At 40.4% G+C, this 20518-nt stretch overlaps 1 protein-coding gene across 1 annotated transcript in view; it reads left to right on the plus strand.

Annotated features, from left to right (window-relative positions):
* LOC306783887 (obg-like ATPase 1) overlaps positions 1-20518 on the plus strand; it is a 33597-nt gene continuing 13079 nt past the window's right edge. The window contains 6 exon segments of the mRNA XM_079277725.1: positions 1-111; positions 1257-1384; positions 12463-12638; positions 16249-16329; positions 16678-16705; positions 16708-16756. Coding sequence (XP_079133851.1) covers positions 1288-1384; positions 12463-12638; positions 16249-16329; positions 16678-16705; positions 16708-16756 — 431 coding nt within the window. The 5' untranslated portion in view covers positions 1-111; positions 1257-1287.

A 20518-nucleotide genomic window follows, 5' to 3' on the forward strand; every position in this document is an offset into this window, starting at 1 on the left:
TCAGGCTGCAGCTGAACATTTCCCCTTCTGCACCATTGACCCAAATGAAAGCAGAGTGCCCATTCCAGATGAACGCTATGATTTCCTCTGCCAATTCCACAAACCTCCCAGGTATGGGGTCTCATCATTGACCTATTATTCACACTTCAGGTCTGTAGTCGCTGATGGTCTTCCTGCAATAGGTATGAGAAAACATGTAACAATGTTGTTGACATGTAGCTGCCAGTTGTGTTTGATGTATTACTGCTGCTCGACTCAAAAGTTTTCTGTAAGGAAAAAGATGAAGCATCTAAACCTCCAACACCTGGTTATCATACATATTTATAGAGGCTGTTAAAGCAGGCTGAATTCAGATTTGTTGGGCGATACAGTACTAGTGAGATGTCCCTTATTGACTGACAAGAATTGGTATGTTGAATAGCACTTCAGGGCATGAAGAGCACGCGCCTGCTTTCAGTTAATCTCACGACACAGTTGTGTCTATTATGCTGTGTATTCTCTATACTGTATCTTCAATTACATGCAGAACAGATTCCTCTCATAAAAAAATACACCAGCAACCATAAAGATAAAAATGGCAGCTGTCTACCATACCTAGCTCTCTCATGATGAACCTGGTGGTATTCTACATAATTCTAATCATGTTTTTTTTCTGTTGAATGTAAAAAAGCCCATGAAAGACCAACAATGAATTGATTCTTCTAATAAAAATTGTCTGTGAACACGGGCATTGTAGTTTATATTGAGTCAAATTGAGTACATTCTCCTGCTGCAATACATTTCAGAGCACCAAATGTGTATTAATGTACAACCTTCCGCAACAAATTAACTCTTTACTCCTGTTTGAATAATATGTCTTAAAAACTACAGTGCCCAGCTGTTTTATGAAATTACTGAGCTTGTTATTTTAGTGTTGACTAAACTCTGCCACATTCTTTGGCTATAATTTGAGAGTTTTGTTTCAGAAAACATTATATTGAAAAGAACGTCAGGTTTATTGTCCACCACTTTTACAAATGTGGGCGAGGAATCTGTCTAAAAAAAGCACAATCTAATGCAATACAATACAACAACATCACAAACAAAAACTTCTTCGTTTAATCTTGCACAATTCAAAGTTTTACAGACTTTTTACAGGACTGTTGTATTTAACAGTAGCACAATGCAAGCAGTTTCTATTCTCATTTTTAAAAAATGTGAAAATGTTTAAAGTCTTAGATGGCTGACCTTTTTTCCTTTTACTTCCTGGGTTGCAGCAAAGTCCCAGCATGCCCTAATGTTGTTGACATGGCTGGCCTGGTGAAAGGTGCTCATGCTGGCGAAGGCCTGGGTAATGCCTTCCTGTCCCATATCAACGCCTGTGACAGCATCTTCCACATGACACGTGAGTCACAGGTTGAGGGTTGCTCTCGCTCATAGGAATTCATATTATCAGCAAATCACAGTATTTTATACCATAGCTAAAGCAGTTGCATCTGCAGCATTTGGTCACACTAAATAGACCCAGTGACAGCTTTTAAAAAGCAAAGGCCTTAGTTGTGCTGGAGCGTTGCTAGTAGGGCATCTCGTGCGGTGTGTGCCAAGATCAACACAACAGTCAGGATTAATGAAGTCAGATCAAACCTCACACTCCTACTGGGAGGCTCCCTGAATGGAAAGTGAAAAGGTCTGTGCCTATAGCCATGCTTCACACAATCGGGAGCATATTTTGAGGTTTGGAAACATAACAAGACAGTTCAGAAGGAGCACCGCATAATATTGTAATATGATTCCTAATGCCATTTTTCATTAAGTTTGAGTACAGTGGAGCTAAGTCAGTTGTCGAAGAACATATTGTGAGGATGAACGTTGCTTTTTCTTTGTTACATCCTGCATACATCATATAATGGGTATGATAATGAATGATAAATACTATTGCCACTGCTTATAATACTGTTGACAACAATAATAATGCTAATGCTAATATAAATAATGTATGTTTGGAATGGTTCGAAATACTGCCTTCTTTGACTTTGTGAATGTAGAAATGTGATTATCTCAGCAAATTATTCCCAGTGTGTCCCTCCCTGAGACAGGTTGCAAATCACTTTACAGGTCTCCCTCAAGTTCCTCTGTGTCCCTGACATGGTCTTTGTCCAACACAATTAAAGTGTTACATGCTACAATCATTCAAATGACAGAAATTGTAATGAATTCAGAGGCCCTTTTAAAAACAGCTGAATTTGTTCACTGATTGTCTGCTGTTATTGACTTTCCCGGTGTGAAAGACTCTGATTAGAGAGTCGGTGATGGCAGGCATGGAATAACGGCATACAAAGGGTTAAGATTAAGGCCATTTCGCTATATTGGCACTTGTCAGTGGTGCACAGTTTTCAAATAGCCTTTGACTCTGTGAGAAGTGGGACTGGAAGACCACCCGCTGCAAGACATAATAATGATTTACAAAGTGGACAATTCATGTGAGGTGAGACAAACCGGTCTGTCAGTTCACTTTGTAATGACTTTTGGTACAATTTAAGTTAAAGGAAGAAGCCTGTGTTATTCTATATTTTCTTCTGATTGTAAACAAAACCCTTAAAAGAGCTAAAACCAACAAGGTGTTAGTCCGTCTTTAAATACATTTTCGGGATAGGTCATTAATATTTAGTTGCTGTTTTTAAATAAAAAAAGAAGGATATGTCATATCCTAAAACAGCTGATCACTATAGTTTTTAACAAACGTCACTCAAACAGGAGTTAATAGTGTATTTGTTGGGGACTATGTTCAGCTGCGGATTAATACACATTTGGTGCACGAGTGAGTCTCAACAGCTGCAGGGTGTATTTGGGATTGACTCAACATAAACTACTGTGCCCATTTTCACGGTAATGAAAGAACATGTCAACCAGTAACGGTGTCGCTGACTAACATGTTTTTAAATAGTTTTTGCACAACAATAGTGGTCTATGGCACAGGGGAATAAGCTATATCACACACATGGAATTTGTAGATCCAGTTCATTGATGGTTTTTGTCTTTTCATGAGATTTAACATGAAGAAAAGCATAAATATTGTCAACTTTATTCCTTACATTTTTTTACTCATCAACAGTCATAAATAGGAAGATCGAAAGCTTATCATGTGTGTGTGTGTGTGTGTGTGTGTGTGTGTGTGTGTGTGTGTGTGTGTGTGTGTGTGTGTGTGTGTGTGTGTGTGTGTGTGTGTGTGTGTGTGTGTGTGTGTGTGTGTGTGTGTGTGTGTGTGTGTGTGTGTGTGTGTGTTTACGTCCATCTACTTTGGCATGTCATTGTTTGTGAAGTCCTCAGAAACAATGTGGTATGTTTCACAAGTTAACCATTAAACATAGCTGGTTTTTGTTTTGTAATTATATCTATCTGGTGTCAGGCAGACTGCAGCGTTGAAGCAACTACTTTTATATAGCTTGATTATATTGTGGGGGTGGATCACACTCTTTCGTGTCTGGACTGCTGTGCTTTTTGTCTGTGAATTAGCAAAAGGGTTTCTAAAGATGCTGCAGAGCGTCATCAGCAATAACATGAACCGGTGATTGTGAGTGCAAACTGAGCACACAAGCAATTGTTGATTTTCTGTATTGTATGGTCTTTTATTCCCTATATTGGGTTACATTCACTTGTTTAGAAGTTGTGGAACAGGTTTTTCAAAGCTGGAATAGGTTACCACATAGTGTATTTACATCTTTTTAAAAGATTCAACTGTTTCTAGGGAGTAGTCCAACTTGATTTTCCACTTGATGTCTCAAAATTCCCCCATTGGTGTGCACATTATGAATATTTTTCAACCCCTAATGACTTTGAAAAGCCCGTGTAAACAGTGGATTTGCTTTCAAGAATACCTTCCAACAACTATTACGGCGCATCCTGAAAGCTGATTCTGCTGAATGGCTGGTGATCCCTGGTCTCATAACAAAACGTTTTTTAAGTGTTTCCAGTGCTTCCTCAGTGACTGGAACACCTCACTGTCTGAGACAAGACACAGACATGTTCTACTTCATCTGCTCTTCTGTTCCCCGCTCGCAACTCTGCCAGCTCACCTGGCCTTATTCCCAGATGTTTGTTTTTCAGCAATTCGATGTTTCATTGCTCACACAGTGTCGCCCTCATCACTGCAGGAATGCTCTGGTTCACTTCTAATGAAGACTTATTTACGGTTGCGCGACACCCAGTAAGAATCCAGCCTTAAGCTTCTGTATCTGTAGGGACTGGCTGTGGTTGTGGGCAGCCGACTGGAAGGGAGCTGTTTTTTTTAATCGTAGACTCGTCTCTCACCGTGATATTCATGCTTTCAGCACCTGAACTGCTGGTTAAGTTGAGGCTCTTCTCTCTCCTCCTCTATTGCCTGAAGCAGACAGAAGACAGTTTTCCCATTTTGTAAAATAATGGTAGAAGTTTTAAAGGTAGTGAACCTGATTACAAGACATCTTTACTATAGAGCAGTAGAGGAGATGCACGGCTCTATCCTTCAAAGAACATTCGGTCTATCAATCAATCAGTAGAATGTAAATTAATCAGCAACCAATTTAATTACATTAACTAGACATTTACTAGTTCCAGCTTCTCAATTGTGAAGATTTGCTTTTATCTTTGAATTTTAGACTGTTTGTCAGACAAAACAAAACGTCTCATGTTTTAGTGACCAAAAAGTGAATTGATTAACTGAGAGAAAAACCAGCAGATGAATTGAGTGAAAATAATTGTTAGTTGCAGGTTACTTTTTTATCTATGTTATGCATTGATTGCCGACATAACCACAGTACAGAATGCTAATAACAACACCAGTGTTTTGTTATTGTCATTCAGTGTAGGCAGTGTTGTCCTTAATACACTAAATAGACATAAGCTGTAACAAATCTGCAAAGGTCTCTCTCACAAACAGGGAATACTTCTTTACATAATTCACTGTGAATGTAAGCCGGTAGCTGTAGCTGTGGTAACAGCAGCGTGTACAACATCTAACAGAGAAATACCAAATGAGCTACTGCAAATGAGGTATGTTAGCTTGATTTAGTTGCAGCGTGCTAGTTTGTGTATCAACGCTTGGGGAGTGTTGCAATGTGCTAACTGTCCATTTCAGTGCTTGGTGGTGGGGCTAATATGACAAAATCAAAGTCAGTCAACAACAGATTGACCCAGAAATTGGTCGTAGTCACTCACCTCTAAAAATGTGCACGATCTAAAGAGCTCCACAAGAATTCCACATGAATCATCATTAACGGATGAACATCTGACTCTGATGATAAAGAGTGAGTGATCCAATCAGTTGGCTTCACTTTGCTGAACCTGCTGGGACATTGCATTTGTGTTTGGTTGCTGCATCATGCAGACGTCAGCCCACAGGACACTAATCGCTTCTGGTGAACAAATCAAAATGATTGTTTAGCTCCAGGCGTTATGAACAAACTGGATTGCCTATTCAGAGGTGATTTATGGCCAACCTGCCTCCTCACTGACGCCAGTAATGGCTGATCACCGAGAGTTCTGCCCTATCACTCATCAACTCACAAATTCCCAAACTTGACAAACGTCCAGAACACCTCACCTCGTCCCTTGACTTCTGTGTGTGACTATCTAAACAGATGAGGCAATGAGTGAATCGCTCATCAGTTCAGCTGCTCAATCAGTTGTTGCGTTGATGCAATTTATTCTTGTTTTTTTGTGTGTGTGCAATTTATACAACCAACAGAGTGTTGCAGCAATGAGTTCTAAAACACGGAAATGAGTGAGCATGTTTGCACTTCCGGTTCCCTTGTCTCGAAGTCAATAGGTTTTTTTTAATAGGTTTTTGGTTAGATGCCTGAAATAAGGTCTCTGCTTAACACAAGCTTGAGAGTTTTCACCTTTTTGTTCTGTATAAAAAATACATCAGTAAATACCCGCCTCCGGAATTTTAAAGCTTTATACATGTTTTAATAAAGGCGTTTGCTGACAAGTTTCGAAATGAGACCACAAAACGACTTCATGCTGACTGGTCAGCCTTCACAGCCTCCGCAGTTCTGTGGCCTAACATTAGCTTTTTACTTCTGCTGATTGCATTTACGCTTCAAAAGTTCTAAAACCTGTGTTCATAATATCATAAACTTGTGTTTGCTTGATCCAAAATCCAATCCAATGGAAAAAACGACATAGACTTTTTGTAGAGGGAACCAGTGTGACGCTAACGTCATGGGGTTGGCCTAGAAAAATACGTCATTCCTGGACCACTTTATATGCAATTTTTTATTTTGCTAAAGTAGTTTAAAGAGGCAATATTTTTGGTCCAAGTTTACTTCCTTTTAGCTACTGCATTAACAAACATTGCAACAGGAAATACAAAGGGGCCCATTTTGAATGTTCATGGTGTCAAGTTTTAAAAGGTTTACGCCGCTGAAGATGAAAATCTTTAAAAACGGCACCTAAATAGAGCGGAGTAACTTTCTTAAGGGCACGATAGCACATATTTCTTAAACAGGCATTTGTTGAGGACTGTTTTCAGCAGCGGATTAATGCACATTTGGAACACTGTGAATATTTTTAGCACCAGGAGGGTGTTTGTGGGATTAACTCAAAATAAACAACAGTGGCCATGAAGAAGCGAGTCACTCAGTGTAACAGTGTGGCTCATTGGCGCGTTTAAGTCTTTGATGAACAATGAAGATCTATGACACAAAGGAATCTTTTGTCTGGCTTTTTAAAATATACTTTATTGACTTTTATTTATTGTTGTTTGTAGCGTTTTCATTGGATTCGTGACAAAAAAAGAACATCGACAGATTTATCCTTTTAATGTTTGCTGATCAGAGAGAAGAGCCTATTAGCTCACTTCATGGACATCTGTTGGATCAAAAAAGCATATCTTAAAAGAAGGAAAGTAAACAATATGTTTCCAGTAATGGTAGTTCAATGCACTGTTCTAATTAGCTTAGCATTAAAACGTTTTTACTCAACAAACATTTTCACAAGTTTAGCCCACATACATAATGCATTTATTACAGCTTTATCCATCAACCGTCATGTTGCATCTTTGAATAGTAATTCTGGTAATAGTAGTATTTGCTATATCGTATACAATTGTATATTAGTACAAATCCCTCAGAAGCCTGTATGAAATATTGTTTTCTGCTGAGGTACCATCATGCCAACAACTGTTTTTGTCAAATGAATACTTCTGATGAAAATTGCATTACATTATCAAAGAGGAAACAAGTTTAAGTCAATTGTCAATTTTGGACAAATACTTACGGTACTTATTTTGTCTGTGCATTAATGCGTCATTTTGTTTCTTAATCTGTTTTTTTAATGTTCAGATCCACTGTAGCAAAGGTAACTGGTTTATAAGAAGTACACAACCCACTTCCCACATCCACGAATATAGCCGTGTTGTGCATCAGTCTCAGCTGGGTCCTAGCACCTGCCCGAATGTTGCGTTTTGTTAAGCTTGAGAAAAAACAGTAAGTTGCATTAAAATCAATGAGAAAAATACGCTTCCCTGCACGTGGGTCTTTGTTTATATTAGTAATGTCAACCAATACAGCGATTTTAACTCTCGATCATTTAGCTGTGCATAAGGATCATCCTCCCTTTGTGTGTTTTCGGGGCTGTGTTGAGGTGCTGTCACAGTATTTAAATGAGCATTTTGCTTCAGCGAGAATGAGGAGTTTTTGTCAGCCTCCACTCATCGAGGATGATTAGAGCAAAATGTCTACCCATCTTGACTGGAGATCGCCACAGCTCCAGATAACATGCCCGGTGATTGAAGGTCGCAATATTTTGAATTCTAATGGGGCTGCAAGATGAATTGCCTGAAATAGACTGTAGAATCCTTCTGCTTCCTCCTCGTGCCCCCCTTGCCTGTCCGCTGTGAAAAGAACCACTGGGAAAGGCAAGGCCCGATGATCATAGAATTATTGGATGGTGATTCTAAACCCTTCAAAGAGGAGTTGCTATGGAGATCTCGCTCCAAACTGTGAAATGATTCACCTTTGAAAGGCTGGAGGGTCTGAAAGCTGAACACATCATTGTTCAGGTGGCGGTTGGTTAGGAAATTGCCGGTGCCTGTGCAATCAGCAGCCCTATGGTAGTTAAAGATCTAAAAAGATTTGTTCTCTGAATGATGTGGGACAACAGTGGTGTGCATATGACGGTTTCTTTCAATCAAGACACTCTCATGCTCAGTGGTTTAACAAAATAAATGGAGTGACAGAGGTTAAGCTAATCATAAGGGGAATTAACAATGTTGTTTTCTGTCAGAGTTCATGAAAACTGGAGCCTCCCCACTATATCCACTTCTCAACCGCACACAGATCCGGCTTGTCTAAACGGCTTTCCTCTACATGTATTTTCCCCCGTCGGTAATAGCAAACATTTTGGAAAGATGCACCTTTTAATAATCAGTTTGGTATGACACACTGGAATTGGAGACACCTTGTGAGGGAAAGATATTCATACTATCGGGCACTATGATTTCACTGTGATCTATTTTGAAAGATGGGATCATGTAGAAAACATGTTTCGGTGTTTCTCTAATGGGCTCAGCCCCATTTTCTGATGTCGAACTGCTTTTTAGCAGCCAATGCATTTGCCATAATTGATACAAGCAAAGAAACAAGGCTGAATATGTCACAAACTCTGTTACAGAAGCAGTGTTCTAAAAAGTGCTGTCAATTTCATGTATCCTAAAATGAATGTCAAGAAGATATTTCCTGAATGAACAGAAATACTCATGTGTGCATTGCCAATGTTTCTCTGCTGGGAAGACATCCATAATGTGCTTTTCCTGACAGACTCATAAAATAGCTTTTACTGCTCTGAATACCAGGAGAATTGCGGCACTGAGTTTGCGTGGACACTTTAAAAGCAGCGCGAGGAATGCAAGTTCTTTAGATGTGCTCGCACCCATCTTGCATGTGAAAACATGCACAGGAAGTTAGAAGTCAATGAATACTGTAATTTTACTGAATTATGTTGACCACATATCCTGCAGGTAGCAACATCAGAGGAAGCAGCTCACTCAGTATTGATCTTGACTTGACTCAGATGACTGCCTTGTCTGTATACCTGACAGGAAAGTGATGATAGCTAGCGCAAGCTGGTTGAGGTTGTTTTAGGTGTTAATCCGGTACAAACTGGAAACAGCTTGCAAATTATTCTTTTAAAATTTTTTTTGTTTATATTAGAAAAAAAATGTGTCTAAGTGACATTTTACATGGTAATTAATGTAAAAGACATCAACAAAGTCAGTCAAATCAATTCATTTTCTTTATTTTTTTTCATTTTGTCAGTGTTTTTCATTTGTAAATGTCAGTTTATAGTTATATCCTCTCAGGCCGCGCCAGCCTGCGGTGCCGCTGTAAGTCCATAATTTTGCAGAGCTTAGCCTGATCCCTAATCAGACCATTGAACACCACTCACCCTCTAGAGACTAATCCTTTTGTTCTGTCAATAAAGGAGCACCTGTTAATAGTGTCTTCAAAACATACACTATTTGAAATGAAGCAGGACAATTCTAATTGTGAGACAGGCCTGACTCGTGGGCCTTTCCAACCTCTCTCTTCTTTTTTGTGTGTTTTAACTGTCTTGCATGTGGCTTTGTGTGGCGCCGCAGACTCATAAGAGCTGTCTTCACAGAGCCCTACCCAGACCCAGTTGTTAAAGGACTAATTGTGGAGATTGCCCCTCAGATTTCTCTCCTCTCTTTCACCTCGTGCATTTGTTCTCCAGCTCTAAGCCTTGAATGGGACGGCGGTAAAGTAGATGTGAATGTTAAATTAGGCGGAGTTAATTCAAGCAAATTACTTTGGAATATGTGGCAGTCAGAGGAGAGCGTCAGCTGATGACTAAATAGTGAGTAATCAGCTGCTACTGCTCTTTGAAAGACTCTTTGAAATTTTGATTTATCAGCTTTTTTATTAGGGATGTATAACAATAGTAAGAAACTGTCAATTACTTTATAAGAAAGTAAGAACGGAGTTACAAAATGATTGTGCATGCTTTAGTTTAAACCTTTTAATAAATGGACTGACATATAGTCATTTCTCATGCTTTCAGTAACAGTGATCTATACCAATAATGAGTACTTTATTAACCATGTGAACCTGTTTTAAACCTTCTTGCTCCTCATTAATATGTTCTAAATTGAACAACAAACTTGTAACAGTGTATCAAAACTGGACATCATAATTGTTTATAATGTATGTATATTCTTGCAGCTAACAAAATGATTACATTGCAATATATTTTCTGGGTTCATGCAGACACAATAGCAAATTTTCATTCCAATCAGTGGTGAACAGGGAGCTGGTAAATTGGAGCAGCAAAACAATAATTCCACTGATTAGCCCCTTTCTGTGCGGCGTAAGTGAACTGTTTATACTGTGGAGTACCTCTGCAAGAGGAGAGGAACCAAAACAGCCTGATTAGGCAAAGAGTAATTGGATAAGTTCATTTCACCATGAGGACAACGCATAGGATGACAGCTTGCACAAAAGTCTACAGCTTCTGTTGACTCGCATGTAATAAGGCCTCTGGAAGAGGATTTTTGGTTATCTGTCATTTTGTTGTTGAGCTTTGATATGTCTGATGAGTGACGCCTTGTCGTTTAGTTTCATGGTAAATCATTTATGTGTTGTTTTTTTTTAAATACAAAAATTCTGCATTTCCCCCTGCGCCCCACCTGTAATACCACCGCGCCCCATTATTGGGGCGCGCCCCACAGTTTGAGAACCACTGCCTTGAGCCATGCAACTAAAAATCTCCTCGAGATGGTCTCAGCGGCCGTGTTTCTAGTTTGTGTGTTTAGTCAACCGGGACATTTATCTGATTATTGGAGAGGCAGGGGATAACTTAACTGTTCAGATAACTTCATAGACAATGCAGCTCTGCAGAGATTTGCCTGAATCGTATTATTGTTGCCCATCATGACAACTACACACATCTGAGTCATCAATATTTTTGACACGTATCACTGTTAGAACCTGTAGAGAGACAACGTGACAGCCTGGTGTTGAATAGTGCGGATCACCTCAGTGACGTTAACATCTTGCAGGGCCTCACCTGTCAACGCACCTTCACTGTTCAGGTGTCAACACAAGAATATGGATTGTTGATGTCATTGAGTGACTCCACCATGCACATTCCAAACGTCCCTCAACACGGTAATACTTAAAGCCAAGTCATAATTCACCTGACATCCACTACCCTGTTGAATGAGATGGCATTCCCATTATGCCACAGCGTGAAACTTCCCAAGTCACTGTTGACGGATTTACTAAATGTGTGAAGCCATATTCAAAATCCAAATATGCTGGATTTACTAGTGCTAAATAATTCTAGCATGACGGTTCAGTGTGGAATATAACGACTATAAAATTGTTCAAGCTGCAATCAGTGATAATAATATAATAGTGTAACAATGATAGTAATATAATATTTAACAGTATTAAATAGTATTAGATGCATGGGGGTAATCTTAATTGTTTTCTCTAAATGCAATTTGGTGATGATATTACAAACTTTTACTTAAGTGACATTTTAAATGCAGGACTTTTACTTAATGGAGTATTTTTATGTTGAAGTGTTGGCACTTTTACTGAAGTAAAGGATCTGAATACTCCCTGTTACATATTATATTATTATATCCCATATTATAAAACAAACTGTGCACCAACTGTATGGGTTGCAAATTAAAGAATATATTGTAGTCCACTGGTAATGTTAAAGGCTGTCACTCTCATGTGACAGATGCAGACCCGTGTCCCCCCCCCCCCCCCCTCCCTCACCCCCTCCCTCACCCCCTCCCTCTGCTGGAGAATCAGGAGTCCTGAGAGCCGCTGCTGGATAAATGGTCTGCTTCAGAGCCCCATTACCTAATCACCAGCACAGCCAAGACATCTACGACGCAAATTAATAAGGGAAGACGGGCTCCTGTGGTCTGTGAATGTTGAGGTTTTTCTCTTAAATCATACTCACTTTTGTTAATTTCTTGTATTTTTTAACTTAACGGCGAACAGTTTAAAGACAAAGGGGTACAAAATGCACGACCAGACACTCCAACTTCATGCAGAGTGTCACACAAGCCTGTTTTGCTGCACTTAAAGACAATTTTAATGGAACTTACTTTGACACTATAAGCTGTTTTTTTTTTGCAGTTCTGACACTTGCACACTGAAAAGAAACAATAAATATATTCCTGAGTATTTCATTGTATTTGTTATGACTTCCCTGTGACTCCCACTGTGCTTTTTCATGTGGATGTTTATTTTTCCCATATTATCTGCAAAAAGGTAATGATTTTTTTGGGGTCAAATCTAATCACTGTTCCACATTCGATCTCAAGAAATCAATGTTATTGATTCTGTGGCTCTGATTCTGTTGCTTGTACTGTCTTCACGTTAAAACGTGTTGTTGTTGCTAAAAAAAATGATTCCATGCTGATAATCTCTCCGTGTGTTTTTTGTCCTATCGCTGCAGGTGCTTTTGAGGATGAGGATATCATCCCTGTTGAGGGGACAGTGGACCCAGTGAGGGATATGGAGATCATTCACGAGGAGCTGAGGCTGAAGGATGAGGAGATGATCGGCCCAATTATTGACAAGCTGGAGAAGACGGCCATTAGAGGCAGTGACAAGAAACTCAAACCAGAATACGTGAGTCAATGTCCCAGCAGGCCCTTTGCTACCCCTCACAGCAAGGCACAAATAATAACCCTCCCACACACATGGCCATGGAGAAAAAAGTATGTTTTTTTTTATCTCCCTCCAATAGGTCTCACCCCTCCCCCTGCCCCATTTTTTTTTCCCTTTCTGAAATTGAAAGTGATCAGGGGTCAGGGGTTTTCTGCTGTAGAAATCATTAATAGAGAGTTACTTATTCAGCGGCTGACCCTGGGTTGCAGCACTGGGCTAATGAAAGTGTTTCCACACATCTCTTTTTATCTAAAGTAACACTCAAATCATGGCACAGCTTCTGCTCATGCTTATACACCTACAGCAGCTCAGGATATTGTATAAGGCCATGCTGTGGGTGACACATATGCCAATGTATTGCTATGAATACCGTAAATGTTTAGGATATTCTTTGACAGAGGATTTCTCGGTTGCATGCAGCGAGTGCAGGGCCAAATGCAGGGTAAGATCAGAGAAAAAGAATCCACATCCCGGATGTCAGATCAAAATGTATGCGGATGCGCACGCATTCAGATGGTCATATTGTTCAGGTAATGAGGCTGAGCAGCCAATGTTAGCAATGATTTGGTTGTAAACGTTTCATGATGCCCTTCCATCGGTGGAGCAGGATAGGTTGAGCTAGCACGCGAGGGGATCTGGCCTTTCACTTGGAGCGTCATGCCCAATTTCAGGCCCCGACACACCGAGGCTCTGACCACTCATTACACTAACGAGTGGGGCTTTTTCACCTGCTGCAGAGGCCCACTGTTTGGTGGGTTCCCATCAGACTAAAACCCCCCCCTTCAGCCACTTCCCCACACCCCTGTAGCCCCACAGACAGGAGCCATTCAGGCTAGGCAGGTGGCCGCTTACGCACATAATTGCTAACAATTTTAGGCAATGAATAAAAATGATACATTACTTGTCAAAGGTTGTGCACACGTCGGCAAGTGAAATCTATGGAAGACCTCTTTAGATGGCAAAGAATGGTGCTTATCAAAGGCTGCAGCAAGCTTTTAGATGGGAGGGATTGTGTGATTGTCTCACAGGCTGCGCCTTAAGCGTTCGACAGGCTCAGCTGTGCAGAGGCACATATACATGTTTGTGTAATCTATATGCAGAACATGTACATCAAGACTACGTCTAAATGTACAGTTTATAAGAAACAGCAGTGTTTGTACTTTCTTCAGTGTTTGTACTTTCTTTAGCAGAGCCAGCGTGAATAAAAGGGAGATGATGATTACTTCCTTAGATTTTTCTTTTTACTGAATACCTTTGAAATAATAATTTCCATTGTTGCACTCAGTTTCCTATAACCTATAAGCTCTGTACAAGTCTTTATGTGGCCTGAAATGTCATGATCATGAGCTGCTTTTATCCTGCTTGAAGTCGATTTACACAATTATTTTACCATTTAGATATCTGCATATTGTCACATAGTATACCTGATATGATTCAAGATGATACATCATTCACACTTATAGAGCTGGTTATTGGACACAAATGTTTACATTAAGTTGTCCTAAAAATCTATTTTTTCGATGAAATCATTTTTTTTAACATACCTTCTAACATTTTATATGTTCTGTCAGTGAAAGTGAAATATAGTAAACCCAATTAGTGATTTTCTATATGAAAAAAATATTTAATTAAGTAAATTTCTCAAGTAATTAAGACCACAGAAATCTTGCAAAAGATTAAAATTAAAATTGCTTTGTAGCTTCTTTCTCGGAATATGTAGGCAGTGTAGGAAATTCCCTGTACATTGTTACCACTATGTATAGAACCACTATACCTTATTGTATCACTGAGAGATAACTACTGTATATATACGTGTATATAATTGTGCTATAGTGTGATACTTAGTGCATGTGCTCCTAAAATAATAATGTTGAATGTTTGCAGTTTGCAACACAAATGAAGCATGAAGTGTTTCGAGGATGTTTTTGTTTTTAATGTAATTCTTACTGAAACAGGACAGGAAAGACAATTACGATTACTATTGTGAACTGAAATGGATATTAGTTAGGGAGACGGGAGCTGTTGTATAGGGGGGCAAAATGAATAGAAATATAACCTGTGTGGGTTTTATTGGTTTGAGATTTCATACGCTTGCTGCTGCAAGCGTATGAACAAATTCAGTTTTGTAAGGAAGAAAACAAAATCACAAATTTGGAATATATTGTAAAATTGTTTAAATTTGCTCTCTGAATAAAAAAAGTCCATGAATATTTATTTGTGAGTTTTCTGCAAAATCCATATGCATGCAGCAGCACGGGGCTCATATATGTATGCAATGTTAGGACGATTTAAATACATTTTGATGGAACTGTGTTTACAAGAACAATGTTTCATTGCTTTTGTCCACGTGAATCCTCCAAAATCCCGATCCTCACAAAACAATAATAAGAAGCCGGGCCCACCAGCGGCGCTTCATGGTGGCAGGCATATGTGTTTGACCCCTGTGGGACCTATATGCCTTTTATTAACACCTGCCTGTTAGAGGAGCGCGGCACGCTGGCTGCGAGCTGATGAGGGAAACCTGGAGCGGCTTCAGCCTGTGTCACTGGCCGTTTGCTGTTTCCATTTCACAGATGATTAATCTCTCTGTGAAGACTTGGGACGGCGCGGGCGGAGTGTATGCAGCTCTTCCTGCGCTCTCTCCCGCTGGCTGCACTCTGGCTGCCTGACTAAAAGGCCTTTAGAATTCCTGTGGAGAGAGATGTGCAGAGAGTGAATGCAGCTGGCTGGGGGTCAGTGTGTGGAGCTTTTTCTGCCATTGTGTAATTGAGGCTCTGGCAGGATTTTTTTCCTCAGTTCTTTCAAAAGGGAGTATGATTGTGAAGTGCTGCAAGGGTTTGGGGAGGGAAAAGGAGGTAGGGGGAGTGTTGCAGGGGGTGGGGGAGTTTTTATATGAAGGGGGAGGTCAAGTTGACAGGAACAAAAAGAATGTGTTCCGCTAATTTCTGTGGGGCTGGATCAACAATAATAGGCTCAATTTCTTTATTACAAATTTTATAACTACCTCCCTCCCTTTTTCCCACCCTTTTCCGCTTCCAGATCCTGTCAAGGCTCAGTCTTGTCTGTGGTCTCAACCCACAAGTCCCTCAGTAATGAATGTGGCATACATAGCTGGAAATGCTCAATATTTTCTCCAGAAGAAACGATGAATAATTAGTTCTGTACCTCACGAGTGCTTATTCAGTACATTCTGCAAAGTGCCTGAGGAAGGACCAATAATTTACACCTAACTAACCAAGTTCCAATTAGTTTCCCCGTTCTTTCCAATTTAGTCTCCTCTATATCCTTTTCATTAAACAGTCCCGATGGAATATTGATGTTCAAAACTGCGACTCTAAGCGAGACACCCCAGAAGGCATTTTGTCATGATTTAAAGGAGGGAAGGGGGCCTTGTGCATGCCATCCCTGTCAAAGCCAGGCCACTCCTGCTCAAATGCGAGCACAGCCATTGTTCATTTTGGCATCAGGATGCCATGCATTTAGGAAATAATTACCCCATACCCTGCTGGTTTTATATTCTTTTTCATCTCCTTTAATGGCTTCTTGTTCATTCTCTTTTAACCCCAAACAGGACGTTATGTGCAAAATCAAGAGCTGGGTAATGGATGAAAAGAAACACGTTCGCTACTATCATGATTGGAACGACAAGGAGGTAAGCCTTTGATGTTCCAGTCAAATTTATTAATGTGATTTATCTCGCTAATCTTTTCATCTGGCCTTAAAGTACAACTGCTGTTTCTCCTCTTTTGTTTCGTCTTTTGTGCGAATCACAAGCTAATATTATGCACAGTCTTTTGTTGGTTGTATTTTGACATTACTTTTGTACAAGCTAATGACATCTGGCCGCGCTGCTTTCATTTAGAGGCTTTAAAGTCGCTCCCCACAGCGCCTATATACCAGACCCTAATTTGACTTGGCTTCACTTATATCGGTGCTGTACTCAAAGGCAACATTGGAAAGTTTGGATTCTCAGTACTTGCCCTGTCTGTCTTTGTCACAGATCGAAGTGTTGAACAAATACTTGTTTTTGGCATCGTTAACCTCGCTGAGAAAGATTACATCAGGAAAAAGAACAAATGGTAAGTGCTTCGAGGAAAGCCGACTCATTGCCCTCATTAATCTTCGCCGAAGAGCTTTCCTTGTGCTTATGTACGGATTTACACTGATTTCTACTAACTTTGATTGAATCTGCATTTCAGCTATAAAAAGTGTGCGTGCATGCGTCTGCATACGCTGAGGTGTGAGAATTGTGGGTGTGTGTGAGTTAGCCTCGCTGATGACTGTGGTCTCCTGCTGACAAAACACGAACATATCTTTGAGAGAGGATCTGCCTGGAGGTGCCGCTAAGTGAGCTCTAACACAGCATCCAGCTCTGCAAACCCCAACCAGACTCTGCACTTCATTAAGCTCATACGAGCATATGGTCCCCATTTTCCATCAAAATGTGTCATATCATGTGTAAGGCTTTAAAATGACAGAAAACAAACAAATGTGTCCATTCAAAGCCAAACAAGTGATTCAAATCATGTGGAGAGAGCCAATAAATCAGAAGGTTAACACTCTATGAATATCATAGTTATTACATCTAAATATGTCTGGCTCCAAATATTTGGTTTTGTCCTCACATGTTGTTGCTGAAGTAGTTTTACAAGCATCACTTTACAAATAAAATTCCCACCGATCACAATGACCACTGAGGCTTTCTTGATGCACAGAGAGCTGGGGAAAAAGACACATGCTTTGAATGCTGAGATACGCGGATTTGCACTTTTTACTTCGCAGGTGCAACACTATTTATAAGGTGAATTTGCTGAGGATGACCTTTAATGCACTAAATAAACTTCTTCGCTGTGTTGCCAGCTCTGTTCTGTCAAAACACGTTTTCCAGTAATGTCATGTGGACACAGTGAGAGCGGATCTAGAAGGCTGGTGTTAGACAACCATTATATCTGAAAAGGCTACTTTTTCCAGACTACAGCCGTTTTGTCAATAACACCAACTTGTGGATTGTTATTGCACTTTTCCAATTGCCCTCTAGGCTTGCGGTGTCCGTTCTTCCAAAATTAATTTTTAGTGCTTCGCTTGGCAGCATTGTATTACAAGGGAGGTTGTTTACCTATGACTGTTTGTTAAAATGTTCCTGACACAAAAGTATGAGTGTCAGACGGAGGGAGGCGGAAGAGACCTCCTAAATCAAATGATTCATGACAAGTGGAGCATCCGTCATCAGAGGGAAGAGGGGTTTTTTCATGTTTTTTCATGTTTTTCCCTCTTTTTTAACTGTGTGAAACGCAATAAATCTTAAAGAGCCAAACAGTAGTGCTCAGGTATCCTCAGGGCGCCACAATGAACAATGGCGACATCAAAGTGTTGATGTTTGACAAGTGATGAGTCACTTCCCTTGTCCAGAGAGCAGCTCACACCTGTATGGAGATGATTACAGGTAGATCTAGCTGGCCCTAATTGTACAATAAATGCTGCTCTCAGCTCTAATGGCAGCTAGTCTGCAGCAGAGACGCCAGACTGCCATTTGGCTGTCGCCATGCTCCCGTGTTTTTCCACCAGCACAGTTGAGATGATGATACGGTTAAGAACTATTCAAAGCAAACAGCAAGATAAATTGCAATCTCAGCTCAAAAAATGTGTGGAGGAAAAGAGGGCGAATCCAAAAATGAGGCAAATAAGCCAATCTCATGTGTGTCTCTCGGGACACCCATTCAGGCCATTTCACAGGTTCAGTTTTTTTCAAGTGGTACCGTTTTATATTCTAGGTGTTTTGTTCATGCTGCCACTCAGGCTTTATGTTAATGCGCCAGCAGCACGCTCCACCAAACATTATTTTATGAGTTTAATGTATCTGTGTTAATTGATTTCCTTATGACACACACTCTGTCACAGGTTGTAGAGACACGATTGATTATTGCTGTAGCTTTTGTCTCACATGGGAGATTGCAGCAGTTTGATCGAACTTTTCGAGCTTTCAAAAGCGGTGCATTGTAAACCAAGATCATCCTGTTTGGAGTCTGGGAAGCTGCCCTTGTTTTGACGAGAATACACAGTATTAGCTTCAGCGAGCCATCATTAATGGAGGGATCAGACGAGGAGCGAGGCCTCCTTTCATCCCCAGGTTCTCTGCTGGAGACAGTACATCATTTACTGTTGAGAGGAGCACATGGCTCCAATCCTATACAGTGTATGTGTATTAGAATGTGTACATGTGCATGTTTGAAGTCTGTTTCAGAGGCGACTCCATGCTCATTTGGATGCTGGTGTAATTGCGGTGTGGAGATCAAAGCATCGCTGGCCGAGTGATGTTCCAGAGGAGACTTTACCACATAGCCCTCTCCTCTGTGCAGAGGGGGCCGCCTGCTGCTCACCGCTCCCCTCTCCCCTCGAACCATGCACTGCCCCCTGCACATCCCCGCTCGTAAAAAATGATTAAGGCCGCATTTGTCATGTGTTTATGACTGAGAGGCATTGCGTGATAGGGAATGGCATCTACAAGAGTCTATCAAGAGGCTTTCTCCTCTTTCCTCGGCGTCAGTGAGCTGCCTCGAAGACTTTTTCTCCGTGCCGCATACCGAGTTTGTGTGTTAGAGAGGGTCATTAGAGCACTGTTGATGATGTGGCCGCAGCCTGCCCAGTGTTAGTGTGTTTTCACTTGTCAGTTATTGTTTATTTTACAAGCTTTTGGCCTCGCCAGCTTTATCAGTCTTTATTTCTTTTTTATAGGTTTGATATCAGACATTTATTCCATCCTCCTCAGAGAACCAAGAGCAGTCCCATTTTGAAATGGAAAAAAAGCACATTTGAGAATACTCCAGGTATGCTGTGATGTTTTTCTCTCGTCATTTCTTTTTCTATTTTTTTCTTCTCCTCTTTGACAATGTGCATTAAAGTAAATTGGTGCCTCTTAAGTAGATCAGTTGACCTTTAAGGAAACCAGCAAGTGTGACCTATGCCTGTGAGTGTGTGCCGTGTGGATTCTTCTGGTGAGTGCAAGAACTGCAGGGTACTATTGCTTGGAGCTTTTATGAACTGAATATTGTGTGTGTGTGTGTGTGGGGGGGGGGGGGGGGGTGTGGGTGGGTGGGTGTGTGTGTGTGCGTGTGTGTGTGTGTTTTGTCTGTCTGCCTGCTTGTATGCAAGTGTGTATATGTCAGGGCATGTGAAGACCTATTTCTCTCTTTAGTCTGTACTCTTCGAGTCTTATTATTACACTCATTCAAACGTATTGAATACTTTGTCTCTTTGACGATTATTTGATTCTAAATGTGTGTTACATTAGCTACCTCTGTCTTTATGTTTGGGAAACCACAGCTGAAATAGTTACATACCGCAGCTGCTCTTCCAGTCAGCCTTTGTTATCATCTTTTTTTCCCTGCCATAAAGGCACGAATTGATCTTTCATAGTTAATTACCTGCATATTTGTCTGGCATGGTGTAATTCAGAAAATTGTTTGCCATGCTTGTGCTCTCATCAGCCATTTCTGACTATGATGATGAAAAGACAGCTTGGGTCTGGGCAACAATCAGTGTTTCTCAGCACTTCAGGAGACTTGTTTTTAACAAGTCTTTGTCCGGTTTGATCTCAGAAAAAAGGCTTGGTTTTTATGTTTGGGTGTCTTTGAGAAAGACACTGACTCAACCCCTGTCTAGTTTTCTCATTATAAGTAAAAAGGATATGGTTGGAGGTATGTTATATTTTTTCTTATGTCAACAAATCTCATATAAAAAGATTAAAACCAACAATGAATGAATTCTATAAAGTGTTGTGTGTGTAGCCAAAACTTGATCTCATCCCTCCGTGCCATAGAGCTCCATTGTTGTCTAAAAACAAT

Source organism: Melanostigma gelatinosum (genome assembly GCF_949748355.1).
Source record: "Melanostigma gelatinosum genome assembly, chromosome: 10".
NCBI lineage: Eukaryota > Metazoa > Chordata > Actinopteri > Perciformes > Zoarcidae > Melanostigma > Melanostigma gelatinosum.